The sequence below is a fragment of the Lycium barbarum genome, chromosome 2, assembly GCF_019175385.1.
Source record: "Lycium barbarum isolate Lr01 chromosome 2, ASM1917538v2, whole genome shotgun sequence".
NCBI lineage: Eukaryota > Viridiplantae > Streptophyta > Magnoliopsida > Solanales > Solanaceae > Lycium > Lycium barbarum.
The window spans coordinates 129,674,613-129,696,242 of record NC_083338.1 but is presented as its reverse complement, the minus strand read 5'-3'; the positions used below and the strand labels follow the sequence as shown (position 1 = coordinate 129,696,242).

The 21,630-nt window shown below is 34.6% G+C and overlaps 3 protein-coding genes across 4 annotated transcripts; 2 read left to right on the top strand and 1 right to left on the bottom strand.

Moving 5' to 3' along the window:
• Nucleotides 1–950: 950 nt before the first annotated feature.
• LOC132628901 (probable indole-3-pyruvate monooxygenase YUCCA11) lies at nt 951–3,802 on the bottom strand. The gene is made up of 5 exons (XM_060344654.1): nt 3,191–3,802; nt 2,293–2,526; nt 2,067–2,189; nt 1,593–1,737; nt 951–1,258 (listed from the first exon to the last, which is right to left on the bottom strand). The coding sequence occupies exons 1-5, from the start codon at nt 3,800–3,802 to the stop codon at nt 951–953; spliced, it is 1,422 nt and encodes a 473-aa protein (XP_060200637.1).
• Nucleotides 3,803–7,313: 3,511 nt separating this feature from the next.
• Nucleotides 7,314–13,386, top strand: LOC132627221 (ras-related protein RABC1). 2 transcript variants are annotated; one of them, XM_060342432.1, is made up of 7 exons: nt 7,314–7,470; nt 7,576–7,780; nt 8,901–8,969; nt 11,030–11,095; nt 11,699–11,820; nt 11,985–12,113; nt 13,089–13,386. In XM_060342432.1, exons 2-7 carry the CDS (start codon nt 7,645–7,647, stop codon nt 13,194–13,196), a joined length of 630 nt encoding a protein of 209 aa, XP_060198415.1. In that variant the 5' UTR covers nt 7,314–7,470; nt 7,576–7,644; the 3' UTR covers nt 13,197–13,386. The 2 variants fall into 2 exon arrangements, with proteins under 2 accessions (XP_060198415.1, XP_060198416.1); XM_060342433.1 differs by having other exon boundaries at nt 7,328–7,470; nt 7,586–7,780.
• Nucleotides 13,387–15,007: 1,621 nt separating this feature from the next.
• LOC132627220 (uncharacterized) lies at nt 15,008–21,318 on the top strand. Its single transcript, XM_060342430.1, has 2 exons — nt 15,008–20,464; nt 20,535–21,318. The coding sequence occupies exon 1, from the start codon at nt 15,795–15,797 to the stop codon at nt 16,500–16,502; it is 708 nt and encodes a 235-aa protein (XP_060198413.1). The 5' UTR covers nt 15,008–15,794; the 3' UTR covers nt 16,503–20,464; nt 20,535–21,318.
• Nucleotides 21,319–21,630: the final 312 nt, after the last annotated feature.

Here is a 21,630-nt window from a genome sequence, read left to right as displayed (position 1 = left end):
TGTTTGGTTGATTCAACAGAAAAAGAAAAAAAAAAGTTCTGCTCAACGAGCACCAAGGTTGGCGAGGGCCGATCATGGCTTACAGTTCGACTCGTGACAAACTCAGTATCGTAGTACTAGGTTACATGAGTCACACAAGTTGAGTCATGGAGCGCTATTTGTAGTAGGGACTTGTTTATGAGTGTGTAACACGTCACACTTCTAAGCGGTGAAAGCCAACGAATATTGATAAAATAGTCAAAGTGCGTGCAAGCTGAAGAACCCACCATCATAAATAAATTAAAAAAAAAAACTAAATTACTATTAACTTTCTGTGAATCATAAGTTAAGGCTTAAGGGGTTGTTTGATTCGGGAACAAGTTATTTTGGGATTATAAAATTTAGTAAATATACTCTTATAGGTAAATATTTGATTTATTACTAAAAATAGAATATACGGAGGTATGATATAACTAACACATGTGTTTGGTTTAAATAGATAAATTGGAACAAATTTTTATTTCAGTTATAACATCTTCTATCTTGAAAAACTTTGAAGATTTTTAGAGAAAGGCAAATATTTTCTTATTTAATTTTAGTCCGGGATTGTCACCACTTATCCCACCAATAAAATAAGTATACGAAGGTTGATATAACATATGTGTTTGGTTTAAACTGATAAATTGGAATAAATTTTTATTTAAGTTTTAACATTTTCTATCTTGTTTGAAGCTTTTTAGAGAAAGGCAAATATATTATTTTTTATTTAATTTTATTCTGGGATTGTAATCACTTATCCCACCAATCAAGTAACCCAAGAGTACAGAATTTTGGACGAAGAAAAGACTGAAAAGCTAGAGTAGTTTTTTTTTTATCATCCAAGATAATATTATGTTACTGATGTAATAAAGTCATTACAACTTTACAAGCCGTAGAAGCGTCACGTAGGACACTTTGGTTACCAAAACTAGCTAGATATTACAGTACCTAGCATCAACTTCTTTCCTAACGACAGTAGTACTATTGATATTGTCCAGTAACACAACAAGGAGATTAACAAAACGATAGATAGTAGCAGAGTGAGTGTCTCTTCCATTTGCTAAACATTCTATTACCTCTGTACTATCTGTTTCAATCTCCAGAGGGAAGAATTTCCTGCTATTTGCCATTTGAAGTCTTTCATAAAGTGCCACGAGCTCGGTATGAAGGGGAGAGGAAGCATGGGCATTACCACTAAAACCTGCTATCCATTCGCCTTTACTATCTCGAAATACTCCCCCTATACTTGCACGTGAGCTAGAGTAAGTTAACCTCTCTTGTATTGTATTTGTAAATCTCTATGAGCTTGCTACAACTACATCAGGATTTCTAAATTATGTAAAGAGAGGCAAAAAATACAGCAAAATTGATATTTTTTTCTATACATCCCATATTCAAAATCTATCGACTTGACTAATTGGATTCACGCCTTGTATGATCCACTAAAATATAAAGTGCTCCTTACGAAGAGGTTATCCGTGCTCAAAACTCGAGTTTGAAACATCTAATTAAGAGATGGATGAATATCATCCATCTAGCCACCGACGTTCTTCAAATGCGCATCAAAATCCTACTGATATCTTCAGCTATATTCTTGGTTGAAATTCCAAATAATCCAGCACCTGCAAATCCTACACAATAAATACCCTTCTCTGCTTTCCAGTGACAAGGACTTCTTTTTTTTGGCTTTCCGCTTTCATTGAATAGCACACCATCATCCTACAAAAAGTGTTTCATAAAACAATTCAATTTGCAAAGATATATCTTCAAGCTTCTTTTTCTTAAATCTTGAAAATATTTATTAAAAAATAAAACATCATTTTTCAATCTTTAACCTGGATATCACAAACAAACAAAAAAATTGTCTAGATCTATTTAAGTTGACCTTTGATTTTAAGTTTTAACGCATCGTTTTAAGACAATGGTTAAATTGACTTGTATAAAGTCCCAAATTCTAAAGTGACACACTAAAACATAAAATTAGGGTTCATTGTTACAATCTGAATTTAGACAGTGCACACAAAATCTGCTTCATATTTATCAAATACCTTGAGCCATTTTGTAACTGTGCTTTTGTACCCTGTAGCAAAAACCAAGGCATCAAACCGTTGTCTCTTATCATCAGTAAATTTAACATAATTTCCTTTGATTTTCTTGATCGAAGGTAAAATCTGATAATCAAAATAAAAAATCGAAAAAAAAATTATATTCGGAAGAAATAAATATAATTATAATAATAACTAAAGAAAAAATAATAAAAATCATTCCATGTACCTTGATTTCTTCTTGTTTGATTTTATCCACTGTTCCAACATCAATAACTGGGGATCTACCGGTAGTTTTCTTAAGATAAAAGGGACCATTGTTAGGTCTATCTAACCCAAATACTGATAGATCTCCATGTGTTAATTTGCTTAACATCATCACCATTTGGTCAACTATACTACAAGGAATGTATTTCAATAGAAACATCCCCATTTGGACCATTTCCTTCGTGAGAACGTGTACCTATGTATAAAAAAAATGAAAAAAATGAAAATGAAGCATGATAATAATTATAATGAACTTTGATACAACCAAAAATTGAAAGATTCTTTTTAATTGATTTTCCATGAAAAGAAATGCATGAACCTAAAAGTAATAAGGGGGAACTGAAAAATAATAATGTCTTCTTTGTTTTCTAAAGTCATCAATATTTTTTACTCCATTCGCTTTGTATTGTGTGACATTATTATCTTTAGAATGGATAATGAAATCTTTCTTTCTATGTTAGAAATGATTACGAAAGAATGACTTATTTCAATATTTGACTTTTTACGAAATTTAAGAAAGAAAGAAAGATTTTGGAACTTAAAGTCTTAAACATGAATTAGCATTTATGTCACTACAAAGCCATATCATTAAGGATAAATAGGAAATTTGAAGTTAATTTGTTTCCATATACAAAAAGAGTCATTTTTAAACTTCTTATTTTACTCTTAATGACATGATTTTATAGCGTGAATATCATTGCATATTAAAAATCATAATTTTTCAAAAGTCTTTTTTTAAAAAAAAATTCTATCTAGTTAAAAGTTTCATGTAGATTAAAACAGAGAGAATACCAAATTCTTTTGATTAAAGTGACAAGTAAAAAAAATGGATAAAATTAAATAGTAAAGAGAGAACTTACAGCGCTACGAACAACGATGGAGGTCCGAGCACCCCAATTAGACAAATCATAGGCAATTTCCATACCTGAATTTCCACAACCAACTACTAAAACATCTTTATCCTCAAAACTCTTGCCATTTCTATACTCACAAGAATGCATGATTTTTCCGCCAAAACCATCCAATCCTTCTATTTTGGGAACAAAACCTTCACTATTTTCACCAGTTGCAACAACAAGATACCTAGCAACATAATTCTCAACAACATTTTTTTCAATGTTCATCGCCTTGACATGCCATTTACAATCAACTTTATCGAAAAATGCAAACTCAACGGCACGCTTATACAAAGGATTAACATTGAAATGGGAAACATAACTACCTAAGTATTCAAGAAAACTATTTTTGGACATAAAAGTAGGTGAATTTGGAGGAAATGACATGTAAGGAAGTTCACAAAATTGACTTGCTAAATGAAGTTTCAACCTATCATAAGACTTTCTCCATGAAGAAGCAAAAGAATCATCTCTTTCTAAAACTATATTTGGTACATTTTTGAGATTTAGACAAGCAGAAGTAGCTATGCCAGCAGGGCCAGCTCCAACAATGAGCACAACTGTTTCTTGCTTCATAATTCCCTTTTCTTTTTTTCTTTGTTTATCTTTATCCTTTTTCTTCTCTATTTTGCTGATCTTTATTATTTTATTGTGTTTATATAGAGAAGAACATAGAAAATTAATAAATCACTTTCCAAAGCCATATTATCCAAATCTCAATATGCAGATTTTACCTTCTATCTAATGTTGACTGCCAGATAGCAAAGTTTGAGAGGCATATCATAAGAGTTTGAATTTGTTTATTGATCAAGATTGATATAAATTACTTGATTTTTATGTATATTATCCAATTGTGTAAATCTTCTTTTTATGGTAGACTCGTCATACTATATTTGCTAAGTAATTCAATATTGCAGTTTTCAAATTTAAGTGGTAGAAATAAGTTAGTTTACAAGTGGAAAACATAATTTTTAAGAACAAAAAAAAAATTTAATCACATGTGTGATTCTGATGAAAGAAAATGGTTTCCTCGAAAAATGATTTTCAAAATATTTTTTTTAAAACAAATATTTTCCTCAAAAAATGATTGTTTTGAAAATATTTTTCAGTTTTTTGTTGTTGAATAAAAAAAAAATTGATTTTTTTTTGGTTTTAATCATTGTTTGACAAGGGGATCAACAATTGAATAGTGTTTCACATTGACTTAATTTTGATAAAACTTTTCAGTGTTAAGGGTTGATTATATTTTCTGCAGTTTAATTGACATCCTCAGTTTGATTCAATTTGGAGACGCTAATAACCTCTGCTACCAAAGTGAAAAATACTCAAACATGGGGTGTGCATTTTCGGGTTGATTTTTCATATGGTCACTCAGCTAATAGTGTTATCTCAAAAAATTATTTTTTCTGTTAAGCAAAATTTTGAGATAATAATTATTAGTTGAGTGACCATATGAAGTCAACTCGCATTTTTGCTTTTCTTTTTCTCTCTTATCTTTTCCTAATCCTTTGCTGGGAAAATGTATCTATCTTAGTCCCCACCCCCCCCCCCCCCCCCCCCAAAAAAAAAAGAAGAAGAAATTCAGCATAAACCGCATGATCTTTCATGCTAGTGACTAACTGTAAGAGGTCATAATTTCTTAGTATAAGCATTGTTTATTGAAATTACGTACCACATTATTTGTATACTTTCCCATGATGCACCTTAAATCCTTAATAACTCATGTAATTTTGTATTCCTACAGGGGAAATTCCTGCAAACAATTTTTTTTCGTTAAATGCATATCAATACTTTGCAATTTTATATAAATGATTCCTTTAGGGGTGAGGTACGTCGGAAACAGTCTATCTACCTCTAAAATAAGGGTAACATCTGCGTATACTCTACCTTTCCCAACTCTACTTATGAGATTACACTGAGTATGTTATTGAATGATTCCTTTGAATAATAATTTCTTCATAAACATCTTCAAGCGGTATTATATATGAGAAAAAGTTTTAGCCAAGTAAAAATAGTAGACAATACCTATGAGCAAATACTATGTTGTACTCCAATCACATAGAGAATTTTAATGAGCAATTTCTGGTGAGCAACAACTTTGACCTAGTGAATAAAATAGAAGTAATTAGATTAGTTTCACTTTCAAATATTACTAGAATATTGACTCAGATGTCAACATACCTAATGATAGGAAGTACTTAATTTGCTACCAAATCATTATTTTCAATAGCGTAATGTGACGACAACCATAGGGGAACGTAGCCAAAGGACCATGATTTCATCTAAATCCATTTTGTTTTTAACAGAAGACCAATATATATGTACAAACTTTAAATAAATTCTGATTTTATAATTTTAACAATTCGAGTTAGTATTAAAAATCTTCAAAGTTGAATTTATTAAGCTTAAATCATGAATCTGCATGGTAACAATCTCCTATCAATGCAAAATTCAAATTCATAGTCATCATATCACCATATGTAATAAATAAAATGGTATTTCCATTCAAATCTCTACTCAACGCAGCGCCTTAAGGAGAGTCCGAAGTTGATTGCTAACGGAAGTAGTGCGACAAAAGGCAAAACGAGAATAAACACCATATGCAAAATCAAGACCACGCTACATAATAGAATGTTGGGAAAAGGGCCAAATATACCCCCTACTTTATTTTATTGGCCAATTTTATCCTCCGTTAGTGATTTTGAACAAATATACCCATTCTGAACAAATATACCCCTGCCGTCTACAAAGTTTCACTTATCCCTTATTTGGATGAAAAACTCCAAATCAAATTAAATTATTCGGTTTTAAGAAAATTACTCAAACCGTTCCTTGACCCGCCCCAACCCGACCCCTATTTCATCTTCTTCTCCAAGAAAAATGCTTAAAAGAATTGATTCAATCTCTTTGATTCTCAATCAAATGAGCTCAAATTTGAGATGCAACTTCCTTAAAATTCAGTGAACAAATCCCAACCACCAACATTGAATCAACAAAACCCATTTTCAAGTTTTTTTCTTCAAGCTTCAAACTCTAACAATAGCTAAAAAATGGAATATGCAAGAAAAAATGGCTCAAAGACATGCTAGGCATTGAGATTTGTTCACTGAATTTTGAGGAATTTGCATCTCAAATTTGAACTCGTTTGATTAAGATTGAAGGAGATTGGATCAAATTTTTTGAGCATTCTTCTTGGAGAAGAAGATGAAATCGAGGCTGGGTCGTGGCGATTCGGGGATCAGATTGGGTAATTTAATTTGATTTGGGATTTTCCATCCAAATAGGGGTATAAGTGTAAACTTTGCAGACGACAGGTGTATATTTGTTCACAATCACTAACGGAGGATAAAGTTAGCTAATAAAATAAAGTAGAGGGGTATATTTGGCCCTTAACTGATCCATTCCAAATAGATCGAATTATAAATGGAAAACTTAGTCAATGTAGTCAATGTACCCTTCGGCCAACTAATTTACCAACATGACCGAAGTATACACTTCGACTGTATATGTTGTGTGTTCCTCTGTCCCAATTTAAGTGTGTCACTTTTCTTTTTAGTCTCTTTAAAAAAGAGTGTATCCTTCTATATTTAGTAAGTTTTCCGATTTCCAACATTCTACCCGGCAAGTTTATGATCACAAGATTTAAAAGACTACACACATTATTAATTTAAGACCACAAGATTCAAAAATGTCCCTTTGTTTCTTAAACTCAGTGTCCAGTCAAACTAAGACATTTTAAATTGAAATTGAGAAAGTATACAGTATCTATACACTATGTATATATTTTATAAAATTAGATGACCGAATGGTATTTGGCTACAATTTTCCCTTGTAAATATTAATTTTTATCATAATTGAATGACAAATTTATCTAGGAAAGATACTTATTTTATATTCATTAATTTAAATTAATATAATCATCATGTGTGGCTAATGTTTTAAGTACTTGAATTTGTACTTGGCATGATGAAAGCAATCGGTCATCCAAGTCGGCAACCATTTATTGCCAAAAAAAACAAAAAAACAAAAAGGTAAACTAAGTGTACAATTTCTTAAGCATAGTGTACAAATAATCGCTATAATTAAAAAGTTTGCCTTCAAAATAAAGCAACTCTTCATATACCCAACTTTTTCTCCAACGTTCTTCCACCTTTACAACACTCTCTCCATGTATAATAATTATAAAAAATAAATAATCTCATCTTTTTATAATTACACTTTACCAATTATCTCCATAATTCCAGGTTATCTCTTTTTCTTTTTCGTCAATTCTTGATTTGATATATAGCTTTTGAATCTGTGTTTCTTGAAATGTTTTAAAGTTTGGATTTTTTTTTTTTGGATCTTAGGGTTTTTAAGGTTGATTGAGTATTTGGGTATTGTTGGAAATTTGAGATAGTTGAAGGGTATTTAAGGAAATGGAGGCATCTTCATCTGCACCAGAGTTTGATTACTTGTTTAAGCTGTTGATGATTGGAGATTCAGGTGTTGGGAAGAGTAGTTTGCTTCTCAGTTTCACTGCTGATTCTTTTGAGGATCTTTCTCCAACTATTGGTAAGTTTTTTATAGTTTTTTTTTGGTTTAAAAAATTGTTAATGTATTGGTTTTTTTGTTGTTAAGTGTTTTGTGTGATATTGTTGCTTAGAATTGTGTTTTGTGATGTACATTTTATTAAAAAAGAGGGGTTGGGTGTGGAAATGGGAATGATAGGTGGATCAAATATGAAATATTGGTTAATATTCCCTCTGTTTCAATTTGTTTGTCTGGTTTTGACTTGACACGGAGTTTAAGAAACAAAGCGAGACTTTTGAACCTTGTGGTCTTAAATTAAAAATGTGTGTTGTCCTTTAAATCTTGTGGTCATAAACTTGCCAGGTAGAATGTTGAAAATCGGAAAACTTACTAAATATAGAAAGATACACTCTTTTTGGGACAGTCCAAAAAGGAAAGTAAATCACTTAAATTGGGACGGAGGGAGTACTTAATTTGTGAAAATGGTGGTATTGATGGAAAGATTGAATAAAATAGTTCGAGTGTTTTGTGGGTGTGGAAATTTCTTTTAGCTGTTTATGCACAAAACTTGTATTGTTCAAGGGTTCTATTGCATGTTGAAGGTTAGTTAACACTTTGGCTGCAGCGATTCGGTAACTTGAAGCTGCATAAATTATGAAAGAGTTAAAAGACTTTATTTGGAACGGTTATGTGTCTATCAAAAGTGAGACTAACAGTTTGAGTTAATTCAATATGAGTGGTATTGCATTGGTCTAACTAGATGAAGGGGAATATTTATTGAATTTCTGGTATTGATGTAGTGCTGCATAACCAGCAGCATCAAAAAGAAACAAAAGAAGAGAAGGAATACCTAGAATTAAACTGGTGGTAGGAACAGTTAATTGATCTGTCCAACTTCATGATGGTTTTTTCCATACATGGTGTCAGAATTGACAAATATATTTGAGAATGGAGATGTTGTATTTTGATGTGTTTTTAGTCACGTGTAAGTGAGAAATAGTGCATACATCTGAAGAAAGAAATCCTGTGTAAAATCTTTCTGAACTGAACTTAGCAGGTTTACACTGTGCACTTGATATGCCATAAAATGCATGTCAAAAATTCTATGGTGTTTTTTCCCTGGATAACTAGTTACGGAATAAGCTGTCTTTCATATTCTCAGGTGTGGACTTCAAGGTAAAACATGTCACCGTCGGGGGTAAGAAGTTGAAGCTTGCTATATGGGATACAGGTAATCCAGTCATTTTATGCCATATCTTCAATAAAGTCGTGCTTTATTTTAAATGGTTTAGTTGCGTATCCTTTTCTCCAGGTATCATTCTTTCAAACCCCTGAAATAATTCTTATCCAAATATATCGTATGCGAACCAAATAGAGGCTCATTATTGATTTTACCCTTAAGCTGGATATGATACGATGTGGTTTTCCAAAATATATCTTGTGGTTTTCCATCTAAAAGCTAAAATCTCTTCAACCTATGGAGCTGTTTGGACATGATTTGAAATCATAAGATGAAATCATGTTTGGACATGCAATTTGAATTTCTTAAATTGTATTTTTTCTTATAGACAGAAAAACCCCACAAGTTGTGAAAATCATCAAAACTTTCCCAATTCTTATACAATCATACCAAATGAGCAAGTCATAGTTCATAAAAAAATTAATATGCTACTATAAGGCCTTTCTAAAAAATACATCAATTGATCAAACTTTAGTTCAATAAAAAGGAAAATTTAACATGACTAGTAATATAACTACTCTTTAATATAATTCTCTCCCACATGGCAACAGCATGCATTTCCCAATCAGATGACCGAGAAGACGAACCAACATTGTTACATTTAAAATTTTTATGGGTCTTTTTTTACAAAATATAAACTTATGGGTCAAGTTTTACATTTAAAAATTTTGAAATCATGATTTCCCAAATCATGCCTTCTTGGATGATTTGGGATTTCATCTCATGAGATGAAATCGCATGTCCAAACGCCTACTAAGAAAGCATATTTTGCATCTGTTGTAGAATGAAGAAATTGAAAATTATGTGACCCTTATATCATTAGATATTACAATTTACTTGACAAAACTAGTACTGCCAACTGTTGGTCACAACACTCGCAGGTATATGCTGTTGCACTCGTAATATAGGAGCTTGAGTACCCAGGCCACTTATTAACTATCAAGACTAGAATAATTTTGGTTTGTTTAGACAATTAAACTTGACTTAAAGAACTAAACTAACTAAACGTGAATTTAATTTTTGACAAACTAAGAGCAAGTAGAATGCTTTATTGAGCTTCTTGTATTCTCCTAAGTCCTAACTGTACCTTAATGATTTAAGTTATCTTAGGGCGCTATTATACCTGCAAGTATCTTTCAAATTGCTGACAGCTTACCTTCTGTAACCTATTTTATATGTTTCATGAGAATAATGTTAACAAAGATCCATTGGTGTCAAGCCATATTTCTGATTGCATAAGGCAGTTAGGCATATTCCTATCCTAATTGCTAATTAATTTATCTAATGAGTTAGTGTTTTAAACTTCATGCAATTTAATTATAATCTAACCTTATATTACCATAGAAAAAGTTCAATCACAAGGCTCCAAATAAATCTACAATCAATTAGACAAATCAGGCACAATATTGTAACTAATTTGCATCTTCTTGATGCCATTAATGAAGCCAATTACTTCATCAAATCAAGCATAATATTCAATACTTCAGTTTATCATCCATCAAAACCAGGAAGAATTGAAGAAGAGTACAAATAAATTGAATGCTATATATATGTGAGCAAAATGGAAAACTGTGAACACAAAGCAGCACTTAGGCGCTAAGGTTAGAGGACCTAGTCGCTGTTCACAAGGCGAGAGAGTGATGCTTGCTATTCATTTAGGTGTGGGTTGTGGCACCTTAACAGTATCCAACTTGAGTTAATGTTTGAATTTGAGTCAATGGTAGCTTGATTATTGTACCTCCCAAGAGTTTTCTTCTGCAAAATGTATTGAAGTGAGTGAGAGAAACCTATGAAGTGCCTTGAAACTTAGCAAATATTAACGAATGCTTGATATTTGCTCATATATTCAAAATCAACTTATCACCAACTGACCTGCTTACTTCCTTTGGAAATAAGGTGGTGGCAGAGGGTGCAGCTGATTGGCATTGCTTCCTTAATATTGTTGTCGACTTAATTCAGTGATTGAGCTCAGCATGTTTTGGTGAATGTGCTAGTGGGAGGTTTCCTCCAGCACAATTCTTAGATAGCATTATGACTTTCTTGTTTTGCAGCTGGACAGGAAAGATTTAGGACTTTAACAAGTTCATACTACCGAGGAGCTCAAGGAATAATTATGGGTAATCTGCTGTCTCTTCTTTCTGCTTTGTTATTTGATTTGACGGATATTCATTTATGTAATCATCATGCTACACTTACTTCAATCTCTTTCTTAGAGACAGCAATCACTGCCGTTCACTAAGAACAAGACATGAAGTTGGCACAGTATGCATCTGGCTTATATGTGTCATTATGCTGTCTTATGTGTTGGTTCACATGGTTGTCATAGCTTAGAGAATTGATGGAGTAGTAGGCCAGAACTTTGAAAGATTGCTCTAGTGCCCCGAAGAATGGATGGAAAAGATTGTCTCGACTTTTTAGAATGTTTCTTAGGAGAAGTATACGTCCATTCTTGCATTGTTAAAAGAATAGAAATGGGAATGAAAAGGGAAAATTAGTGGGGCGGGCTGGACTGTTCTTTAATGATATGCTTGAGTATGTTAATTTTTGAGTACTATTTAAAAGTATGCTTCTTCTTGCTGGTTTATTTTTTGGAGCAAATTCAGTTTCTTCTTAATGGGTTTCTTGTTCTTGGAGCAAATTCTTTCACCCAACTCCCCTGCCATCCAAGATATTATTAGCATGTTGCCATATTCTGGACTTATCTATCTTTGATTCAACAGTTTATGATGTAACAAGGCGAGACACATTCACTAATCTATCTGATATATGGGCCAAAGAAATAGACCTGTATTCGACAAATCAGGAGTGCGTCAAGATGCTTGTTGGCAACAAAGTTGATAAGGTACCTCTCCTTCTTCTAGGAAGAGAACCTGTTCCATCTTCCCCAACACAATCATATACCCCATTTTGACCAAGTGCATTTGTTTGGTTGAAATGTCGGTATGTGATGATGCTTGTGAATTTTGAAGGGATGATTCATTTACATACATATGAACTTTTCTGCAGGAGAGTGAAAGGGTTGTCAGCAAAAAAGAGGGAATTGATTTTGCCAGGGAATATGGATGTCTTTTCATTGAATGCAGTGCAAAGACAAGGGTCAATGTCGAGCAGTGCTTTGAGGAGCTTGTGCTGAAGGTATGAATAATCCAAGGATCTTTCTTGTATTTTGTTCATGTTGAATGGACTGGTAAATTTCTTTTAAAAAAAAAAGTTTGAATGGACTGGTCATGATGGGATCTTCTATCGGGAAGAAACTTTTTTGTTGCCTAATAGCATTTGTAGGTCTTGGTAAAGGAGTTATTATTCGGGATGGTGTGGATAGTATGCATATTCATATCTGCAATTAGAAAAACAGGAAACAATAGCTCAAGCAAATGTAGACCAACAAGACAGCATAGCATCTGTTGTGGTTTACTTTGATCAATTGAAATTCGTTCACTCCCTTACGTGGACCAGACGGTTTTATTTAGCTCCAGGGGGCTGGTATCTTGTCTATAGTAGTTTAGTTGATATGGACACTTGAAATATAAGATGTGCTGGATGTCGACTATTGAGTTTGGCTGAGCAACAGGTTTATCATGCCTGTGAGATCTCTACCTTCATTTTAGATATTTAACTGTCTTTACCGGTGATAATACTTCTCGAGTATACCTAGAGCGGGCCATGTCTTAACTATGTTCCCATGTGTTTCCTGGAAATCTCCTTGAGGAACAGCTGGTGGGCTTTCTGCACTCTGGGCAACATTAAACTTTTTCTTAGTTGGGGAGATGGGGATTGGGTGAACTTGGAGTTATCCGCCAGTAGTCACTGCAACTTAACCTTTTGTTGGGTCTGTTTCCTTGTCCAACAGCCTTGCTAGCAAATATTATCTCTATAAAATAAATGGTTTTATTATTGCGCTGCCGCACATCTATACATGCCTTACGAAGTTCAGTTTTATTTTTGTCTCAGCTGTTATGTCTTTTCGCAGTAGTTTGACTGTCTTAGCTTGGATTTCAATATAAATGAAGCTTTGTTTCAATATAAAAGATGGGAGTCCCTTTTACTTTCCCCCTCCCTCTATTGAAGTGAAACATTTCTTGGTTATGATGATGAATTTTGGTTTTGCAGGTTTTGGACACTCCAAGTCTCTTGGCTGAAGGTTCAGCTGGTGTCAAGAAAAATATATTTAGACAGAAACCTCCAGAAACTGATGCATCAACAAGTGGCTGTTGTTAAGATGGATGCTTCCTTGATTTCTTCGTGCTTTCACATCTGCTTTCCCTTTCTTTTGTAAAAGAAAATGATGTAATTACTTGAATATCAGCTGGGTTTCTATCCTTCACGTTTGTAGTTCTTGTGACTGAATGTTCTTCTGTTGTCTACTCGTCTTTAATTTAATATTTGAAGAAGATGATTTCTTTTTTCCTTTGGTGATAGTAAAGGCAAAAAATTGAAAATTTCAAAATGACTAATGGTAATAAAGCTTTTGCCTTTTAGTTCCATTTTTGTTTGTGTTTTAGTCGGTGCTAAAAATATTTGATAACTCAAAAGATTCTTTAAATTATCACCTGTCAAAAAGGATGTTTTTTTTTACCGTTAGTTATTACAAGCCACAACGTAGCTGTCTTTAGAGACAATTGTATGATTAGGTGTTGTCCAACACAAATTTTTGGAAGCCGATTACTTATCATAAATTCAAGATTGGGCTGCTATCCAAGTCGAGTCTCTCAAGTTGTTGCACAGCTTTAATATTTATCCAGCTTCTGCTCTGGTAGTATAATTATAATATGAGATGGTATCTTCTTTCTTCTAAATTTATCAGTTTCCTTGATCTTCTTATGAACTTGAATGCAGCACAAACGCTAACTTTAATTCCTCTTGGGTACTGTGGTTGAGGTTTAGTATATGCATCTTGATTCTTGAGTAATGGTGAAAAGGAAAAAACTAATTTATCAGCACATCCATTTTAGAGTGTCATATCGGATGAGAAAATGAGATGTTATCTTTGAGGTTGAGTAACTGTCTTATTTATTTTTATTTAAAAGAAGTCTTAATATCTGAATAATTTAGTTTTTAACTCATTAAATACATCTATATTTTCCTTTGGGATTTTTACGTTGAGAGTTAACGGGCCATCAGGTTATCTTTACATGTTGCAGCAGATAACATATGTTATTTTCAGGATTTAAAATCCTATAAATTAAGCATACTTACCTATAGATATCCTTTAAATGACCTTTGATAATGCAAAAAAATTATTTACATTGACGGTGTATAAAACTATGCACATACATAGTGAGATGCCATTGTTCAAGCAACATTTTTATAGTTTTTTCACATGTATAAGTAATCCTTAAATCTGGTAAGATTCTATATTTTCTTAAATAAACAGCTTTTAAGAATTTAACATTAGTATGAATAAAAATACAACAATTGGTATGTAGTTTATATTTGTCCAACGGTAAAATTTCATTTCTGGTAAAGCAAGGCAGTGGAAAAAGGGGGAGCATTTCTAGTCCAAGTTCAGCACAAAATTCAACGTCAAGATAATAAATGGAAAAACCTTTTCATTTGTGAGCCCAAAGTACTAAGGGTCTCTGCCACAAAAAGGGGATATACATTCAACTAACATGTAAATGTAAACTGGTAAACACACACTTTCCAATTAGTCTTGGTGATTAAGTTTAAGTTCAAAGTGATTGTCACACATGAATTAAGGAGTCTTTTTGGAATACAGAAAACACAAATTCCTACACTTTGAGATATATGAAAGTGGATTACAAGGCTAGCCAGTCTTCACCTACAAAATCAGAGTACCCTGCCTTTGTTTCTCATCACAAATACAATACACTGGCAAACATACTTTATTAACAAAGAGATAATGGCATCCACTGGTACACGTGAAAGCAAAATGATTAATGGCACTGTTTTGCTCGTGAGAAAGATACCTTTGGACCTTGGTTCATCTGATGAATCTGATTCCCCCGTGTTTAAGACTGCCCCTGTGTGGGATGGGACCAGGTTCCTCAAAAGTTAACTGAGACACCAACTCCCAACGTGTGTCAATCATTACTGTGCCTTTAGGAGACCTTTCTACAGGCAAGGAATCTGGTACAGTTACTCCTTCTAAGGAGGTTGATGAGGATGAAGTAGCCTTGAACCTCGTGTTCAAAAGAAAGTTTGGGTCCTCGCCAAAGGATCGAGTGACTAAACAGAAGCACGTTGCCAAAAAGGAGCCAACCACAAGACAAAAAGCAAAAGCCTAGTTAGACTCAACCCTGAAAGCTAACAAGGAGAAAAGCTCCTTAAAGAAGAAGAGGCGTCTAGTCAAAAGGTTTTTGGTAGATAAGGATGAGGTGTCACCAACTGAGGTGGTGGAAGTTGATGAGGAAGAAAATGAAGTGGAGGAAACTCCACTTGAGAGAAAAAGCTCTAAGGAAGAAAAAATGAGGAAAGGTAAGTCAGCAGTTGTTGCTGCAAAGGAACCTGGTGCTGAGGTTGAAGAATCTGAGGAAAATAAAAAAAAAACCTACCCTCTCAGGAAAAGAAAGACAAGTGCGGGTGAGGAACCTGGTTCCTCATCAACGAAACAGAAAACTGAAATAACAGAATGGGAAAGGAAAGAGGTTTTGAAAACTTAGAAAGTACTGAATGGAAGGGCATTTGATCCCGAGATTGCTGAGAAGCCTGGGATGAGGGAACTTTTGGAGATGGTGGAATTTCAGAAATGGAGTCATCTATTTAAACCTCTAGTTCCAAGCTTGTTTGAAGATGAAGTAGTGGTGTTTTAGACCAACTTGTTTTTCACAGATGAATCTTTATTTCTGCATGTGAATGGTTCAGACTTCACTCTTGATGAAGAGAAAATTGGGGAAATTCTTGGAGTTTCCACTGACGGCGAAGATAGTTAAAAATATATCAGCCTCAGTGGAGTTCTTGAACATCATTGCAAAGCAGGAGGGGACCATATCGGGGGAACAGCTATACAAAAAACAGCTCAAGCCAGAGTACCAGCTCCTGTTTGAACTGGTAAAAAAGGTGTTGTTGCCCCATGATGAAAGGAGATCTATGGCAGCCATCCCAGACTTGTATCTAATAGAAGCGTTGGCCAACTTCACTCCAGTCAGCTTGCCTGCTCTGATGATCGAGCATATGAAAAAAGTGGTCACGGTTAAGGAAGGCAGGCATGGATTGGCATATGGTTTCTTTCTCACCAAAGTGTTCGAGCACTTTGAAATCAAGGTTGGAAAGGTGATTGTGGGAACCAGAAAGCAAATGTTTACTCTGGGTACTCTTGAGGACTGCGAATGCGTGCCAAAGAAGGGAGGTTTTGGCAGAAGCTCAACGATCTCGAGTCTGATTGATGCCCAGGAAAGGGCAACTGAGGAGACCAACAAGTTGAGGGTTGAAAATGCCATTCTGAAGACTGAGCTTCAGCAGTGTGCAAAAGAAAGGGAGGAGCCAGGTGCCAGTGGGCTTTTGAAAGAAGACAATGCTCAGCTGCAGGCTGTAGTGGAAAAACTGAAGGCGGAAGTGGAGTAACTGACTGGACAATTGGTTCATGACCAGCGGGCTGCAAATGAAAGGATTGACAAGCTTCTCAAGATGATCCCTTGAGCTGGTCCATCCACTAATCCAACATATAAACAGAAGCATCATTCTTATTATTAATAATAAAATCATCGGTTACAGACAACTTGACCATTCCATCCGTAGAATAGCCTTTTCCAACAAAGACACCATTTCGGGATAAAATTAATTTTCCCAATTCAATTACAGATTTAATACCCGGTTTGCCTAAAAGTACCCCACTAACAAGATTTCGATTCATATCGTGAACATGTAAGACATTGGTTAGAGTAACTATCGTGCCCGAAGTAAATGCAAGTTCAACATTTCCCTTGCCAAAAACTTTGGACCTTCCTTCATTTCCCATTTGAACCTCTTGCTCATCAGTAACTTCTCTGTTAGTCTTGAAGTGGGACTTGTCATAGCAAACAAGAACAGTAGCACATGTATCATACCACCAACTAGAAACTTTCCCTTTTATGGCGTAGATCTCGCTCACAGTAGCAATGATCTCTTCATTTTCTTTTGTAGAATTCACTTCTGGTTTCTGGTTCTTTCTAATGTAATCTCTGGCATACTGGCCAGGTTTTCCACACACAAAGCAACCTCCTTGTTTGGACTTCTTGAATTTATTTTGATCTTTTTTAGGACCAAGAGAAATTCCTTTGCTTTGCTTTTCTTTGTTGGATTCAATTTCTTTATGGCATTATAGATTGGCACATGTTGGCCTAAGTGCTATGAAAAGAATGGTTAAAAGTGGATTAATTTCATGTGATCTAAAAAATGTGAATTATGTGTTAAATCTAAATTGACTAAGAAGTCTTTTAAAAGTGTTGAAATAAATACTGATTTGTTAGATTTAATTCATTTTGATAAATGCGAGTTAAATAGCATGCTAACAAGAGGAGGAAATAGATATTTTATAACTTTTATTGATGATAATTCTAGATATACTTATGTATATTTTTGTTGAGACATAAAGATGAAGCCTTTAATACTTTTAAGAATTATAAGGCAAAAGTGGAAAATCAATTAGGAAAAAGAATTAAAGTCTTAAGAAGCGATAGAGGAGGAGAATATTTTCCCAAAGAATTTAATGCTTTTTGTGTAGAAAATGGTATTATTCATGAGTGTTTTGCTCCTCGCACTCCTCAACAGAACGGTTTAGCAGAAAAAAGAAATAGAACTTATTTAGAAATGATTAATGCTTTGTTGCTACATGCTGAATTGCCTTTTAATTTGTGGGGAGAAGCACTTCTTGCTATATGTCATATATTTAATACGATTCCTATGAAGAAAAATCAGATTACTCCATATGAATTATGGAGGGGAAGGAAGCCTAATAGAGGATATTTTAAAGTGTGGGGGTGTCTTGCATATTGCAAAAATAATGATCCAAACCGGACCAAGTTGGGTCCTAGAGGGATCAAGTGTGCATTTGTAGTCTCCCATTTCCTTTACTTCCTTGTCCTCTTTCCTCAAACCCCCTGTTTCCCTATTCTCATGACTGTTCCATCCTTTTTAATCCTGTTTTTAATGATTGTGGTACTCTTGGTTGTTTAGTTATCATATTTTGTACTTCTGACTCTATTAAGTTTTTGATGGTATTAAATTGGGCATTATGCTTTTTATGCAATGATATTCAACCTTGTTTGTTTTGTTGTTGCTCATGTTAGTGTTGCCCAAGTGGCCATGAGTTAATGTTGCTATTGCTTTGTTTTGCTCATGTTATGTACTTACTCTTTTCAATGATGCCAAAAGGGGAAGGAAATCAGGGGAGGTAAATGTTGTGATGTTGATGGGTCTCATTCTCAGGGGGAACAAGTGGGGAATCTGGTTCTCAGGGGGAATAACAATTATGAGTTTGTCATCATCAAAAAGGAGAAAATTGATAAGTTATTCTATTCTGTGTTTTAATGATTTGACAAACTAATTCAGGGAACCAGATATGTATTTAGAGAAACTAGATGGGATCAGGCTCTAGGCGGTGCAAGTCAACTCTACAGTTGTAAAGCTACTGACACTGTACCGACTGGTAGCAGTGCAGCAGCACAGCTGCAATTCAAGTGGCCAAAGCAATATGAAATGTCACTTTCATATCAACCTACTTGCTCCACCTATATAAACAACATGGTACAACTGAAAACCTAACACTTGCAAATCAGAAAATCACTCACATCTCAAGTGCAACCCTCCGTCTCTCGAAGTGCTCTCAAGAACAAAGTTGCAACAAACAGAGCGACCAGTTCCCAATCACTGAAGATGTCTTAAGTCCTTAAGTTTGTTGAGTCTTTGTCTTTTGTTCTTTATCTTGTATACCTACCCAGCTTTCAAAAAGTGTCATAGTAGGACAGTTTCTCAACCATTCTGAGTTGTTCACTTGGCTAGAGTTAGCCAAGGTGTGTCTTTGCAATAGAGTTATTGTATAGGTCTTGCAATAGAGTTACTCTAAGGGGGAGGGATTAAGAGTTTAATTCTTAGGTTGCAATAGTTTGTAATCTGAAATTTGCTCGGTTATAGTGAAGTTTGAGCAAAATCCTACTGCAGTGGTCATGGTTTTACTCCATTGAGCAAGTAGGTTTTCGCGTAAATATCTTGCGTTATTACTTTCTGTCTGACTTAAGGAAACAGATAGAAAACCTGGTTCTCTATACAGTTTGGTGGACTCATATATTTTGTCAGTACCGAAAAGACTAGTTGCTCCGTTTGAGAGGAAATGGAACTGGAAAGCTCGAGGAATGGGCATGGAGAGAGAGTTGTTCTTTAGCTATCACAGCATTCCTATATCCTTGTGTGCTTTCTGAAGACACAATATCGCCATGAGTGCCAAAGAACAGTTCTTTTTCTCCATGCCACTCTGCAAGGGTCTCAAGGCTATAGTACCACTGAACATTAACATGCACTTCTTTTGGACGGTCATTTTTTTTTTTTTTTTTGGAATAGGCAGGTTGTATTCTCACTATTTCTGCCATAACGGGACTATTGGCTTATCTGATAGTTATTAAAACAGCATCACCAACTGAGAGAGAAGAGGGAGCCAAAAGAAGAAATTGTAAAGCTCCAACAATCAAACACTTATTCCACCACAAATTAAAAAAAAGGTCATTTTTTATTGGGAAAACGGGGAGTGTTATTACCTTCTCCAGTGCCCTAGATAGCGGAATTATCAATGTTTTACTTCAGATCCATCATTTCATTCTGCTCAAAATATCATTTTTAATAACACTGAAATCAGAGCGATTCGGAAGCATAGAGGAGACAAATAGTTTTGCGGTCTTCATTGGTCTTAGAAATTTTGCTTGCTGCTAAGGTTCATAAGGAATATATTCATCCAATTACAAGTATTATCGTATGAGGTGATTTTAGTTTGATTCCAAGTATATATGAACATTGTTGTCCCTTTCAGCTACACGCTGTGCCATTTCGGAGATAGTGCTAATCTGTATATCAACTGGTATCTATTTAGGAGAGTGACATGTTCACTTGACCACTCTCTGTATGATATTTTTTAGCTGAAAATTCACGATTTTTGCTCTTTCTTGGCTTTATCCTGCTGACAAGTACAAGTCTGATCGCCTTTTCTTTGTGAATCAGGTACAAGTAGACTGATTCCACTTTAGTCTTACATATCACATGCTGTTTTATGTATGATAAGATTTTTTATTTTTATTTTTATGGTTTGCAATATGCTTGGCTTCTGAGTGAAACTCCAACAGCATTGTACTGATACAGCGAAGATGAGCTGCTCTGTTTGAGAGGAAATGGAACTGGAAAGCTCGAGGAATGAGACAGTGTCCTTCGAAATGCCCAGAAAGCCACTTCGTTGCTGCTTTAGGAAAACGCACTCTTAATGAATGCAACAGCTTTGAAGGTGAGCTGAAAGTGTCTGAAGCAGGACCTCCTGGTTTTCTCAAGCATCCAACGCCATATTAGAGGTAATTTTTTATGAGAATGAATTTTTGGCTTGACCCCTCTTGGCTCGGAAATTTCACATATTTGAAACAGAGGTGAAGTCAGCTGGTGGACCCTGTTTGGAAGAGAGATGCTAGCAGGATTGTACCCTGTGTGCATATGTGGCCTAGAAGTGAAAAGCTCATTACTTTTTCTGTGACTTTTGTCTCGAGATTAGTTCGACGAGATGAGGCAAATGACTACCTCAACTTACTCAAGTTTGTTGACCATCATTATTTGGATCCGGGCAGTATCCTTATGGAGGCTATGCACCAAATCTTTCTAGTATGAGCCGAAGGCTAATTCCAGACTCTGGAACCTCCGAGTATGAAGATGAACCCCGGAAAGGGATATGTGAAGACAATGGCACCTCAGTTCCAGACTCTGATTGTAATATCTGCTCTTGAGGTTTACGTCAGATGGAATTCAGCTTTGCCATCTGAAACCAGCTTTGGCTGTGGTAATATCTTTATAATACTTGAGACATGATCTCCTTTCTAGTGAATTTACTTATGAACTTGAGTGCAGCACCAACACAACTTTAATTCCTCTCGGGTATCATCTTTGAGTTCTACCTCATCCATCTTAAGAAAATTAAAAGTGAAAAGGAAAAAAATTATATTCATTCAAAAAAAAAAATAGTCTGCTTCTTTGGCTCGCTAGTGAATGTTAGGATTTATCCTTGTGAAACCTAACTCAACTCCTTGCTCAGAGCGTTTATTCTTCCCCTGATATTGATACTAGTGTTTGTACTTATAATTCATTTGTTTATAAATGAAATTGTTACAATCAGATGATTCATTCTGAAGTCAATCATTACTCTTTTCCGCCCGAGTTAGACTAAAGCTCATCTAGCGCATCAGACATTCTTTTCAAAGTGTGTAATTTTTGTCTTGTGTTGCAAGCTTGTTTAGTTTGCAGTATCAAAGATTCTTGATTATTGTGAGTTTGTATTAGCAAGAAATGTGGAATGTATGTGATCCTTCCATAATTAGAAATTTCAGGTTCAACCTGAAGGAATGAAGAAACTTGTGACGAGAAGCGGTTCTTTCTTAATAATTGACTCCCTACGATTTTGAATATGTCAAATCAGTGCATATTAGATATATATAGTCAGCTTGTAGAAATTGGATTGAAATAGTCAGTTTTA

Coding starts and splice junctions, on each gene's coding strand:
- LOC132628901 (XM_060344654.1), bottom strand. CDS start 3,802: ATGAAGCAAGAAACAGTTGTGCTCATTGTTGGAGCTGGCCCTGCTGGC. Junction 2,527..3,190: donor CCATCGTTGTTCGTAGCGCT/GTAAGTTCTCTC, acceptor TTTTATACATAG/GTACACGTTCTCACGAAGGA. Junction 1,738..2,066: donor CAGTTACAAAATGGCTCAAG/GTATTTGATAAA, acceptor CACTTTTTGTAG/GATGATGGTGTGCTATTCAA.
- LOC132627221 (XM_060342432.1), top strand. CDS start 7,645: ATGGAGGCATCTTCATCTGCACCAGAGTTTGATTACTTGTTTAAGCTG. Junction 7,781..8,900: donor GGATCTTTCTCCAACTATTG/GTAAGTTTTTTA, acceptor TCATATTCTCAG/GTGTGGACTTCAAGGTAAAA. Junction 11,096..11,698: donor AGCTCAAGGAATAATTATGG/GTAATCTGCTGT, acceptor TTGATTCAACAG/TTTATGATGTAACAAGGCGA.
- LOC132627220 (XM_060342430.1), top strand. CDS start 15,795: ATGGTTCAGACTTCACTCTTGATGAAGAGAAAATTGGGGAAATTCTTG.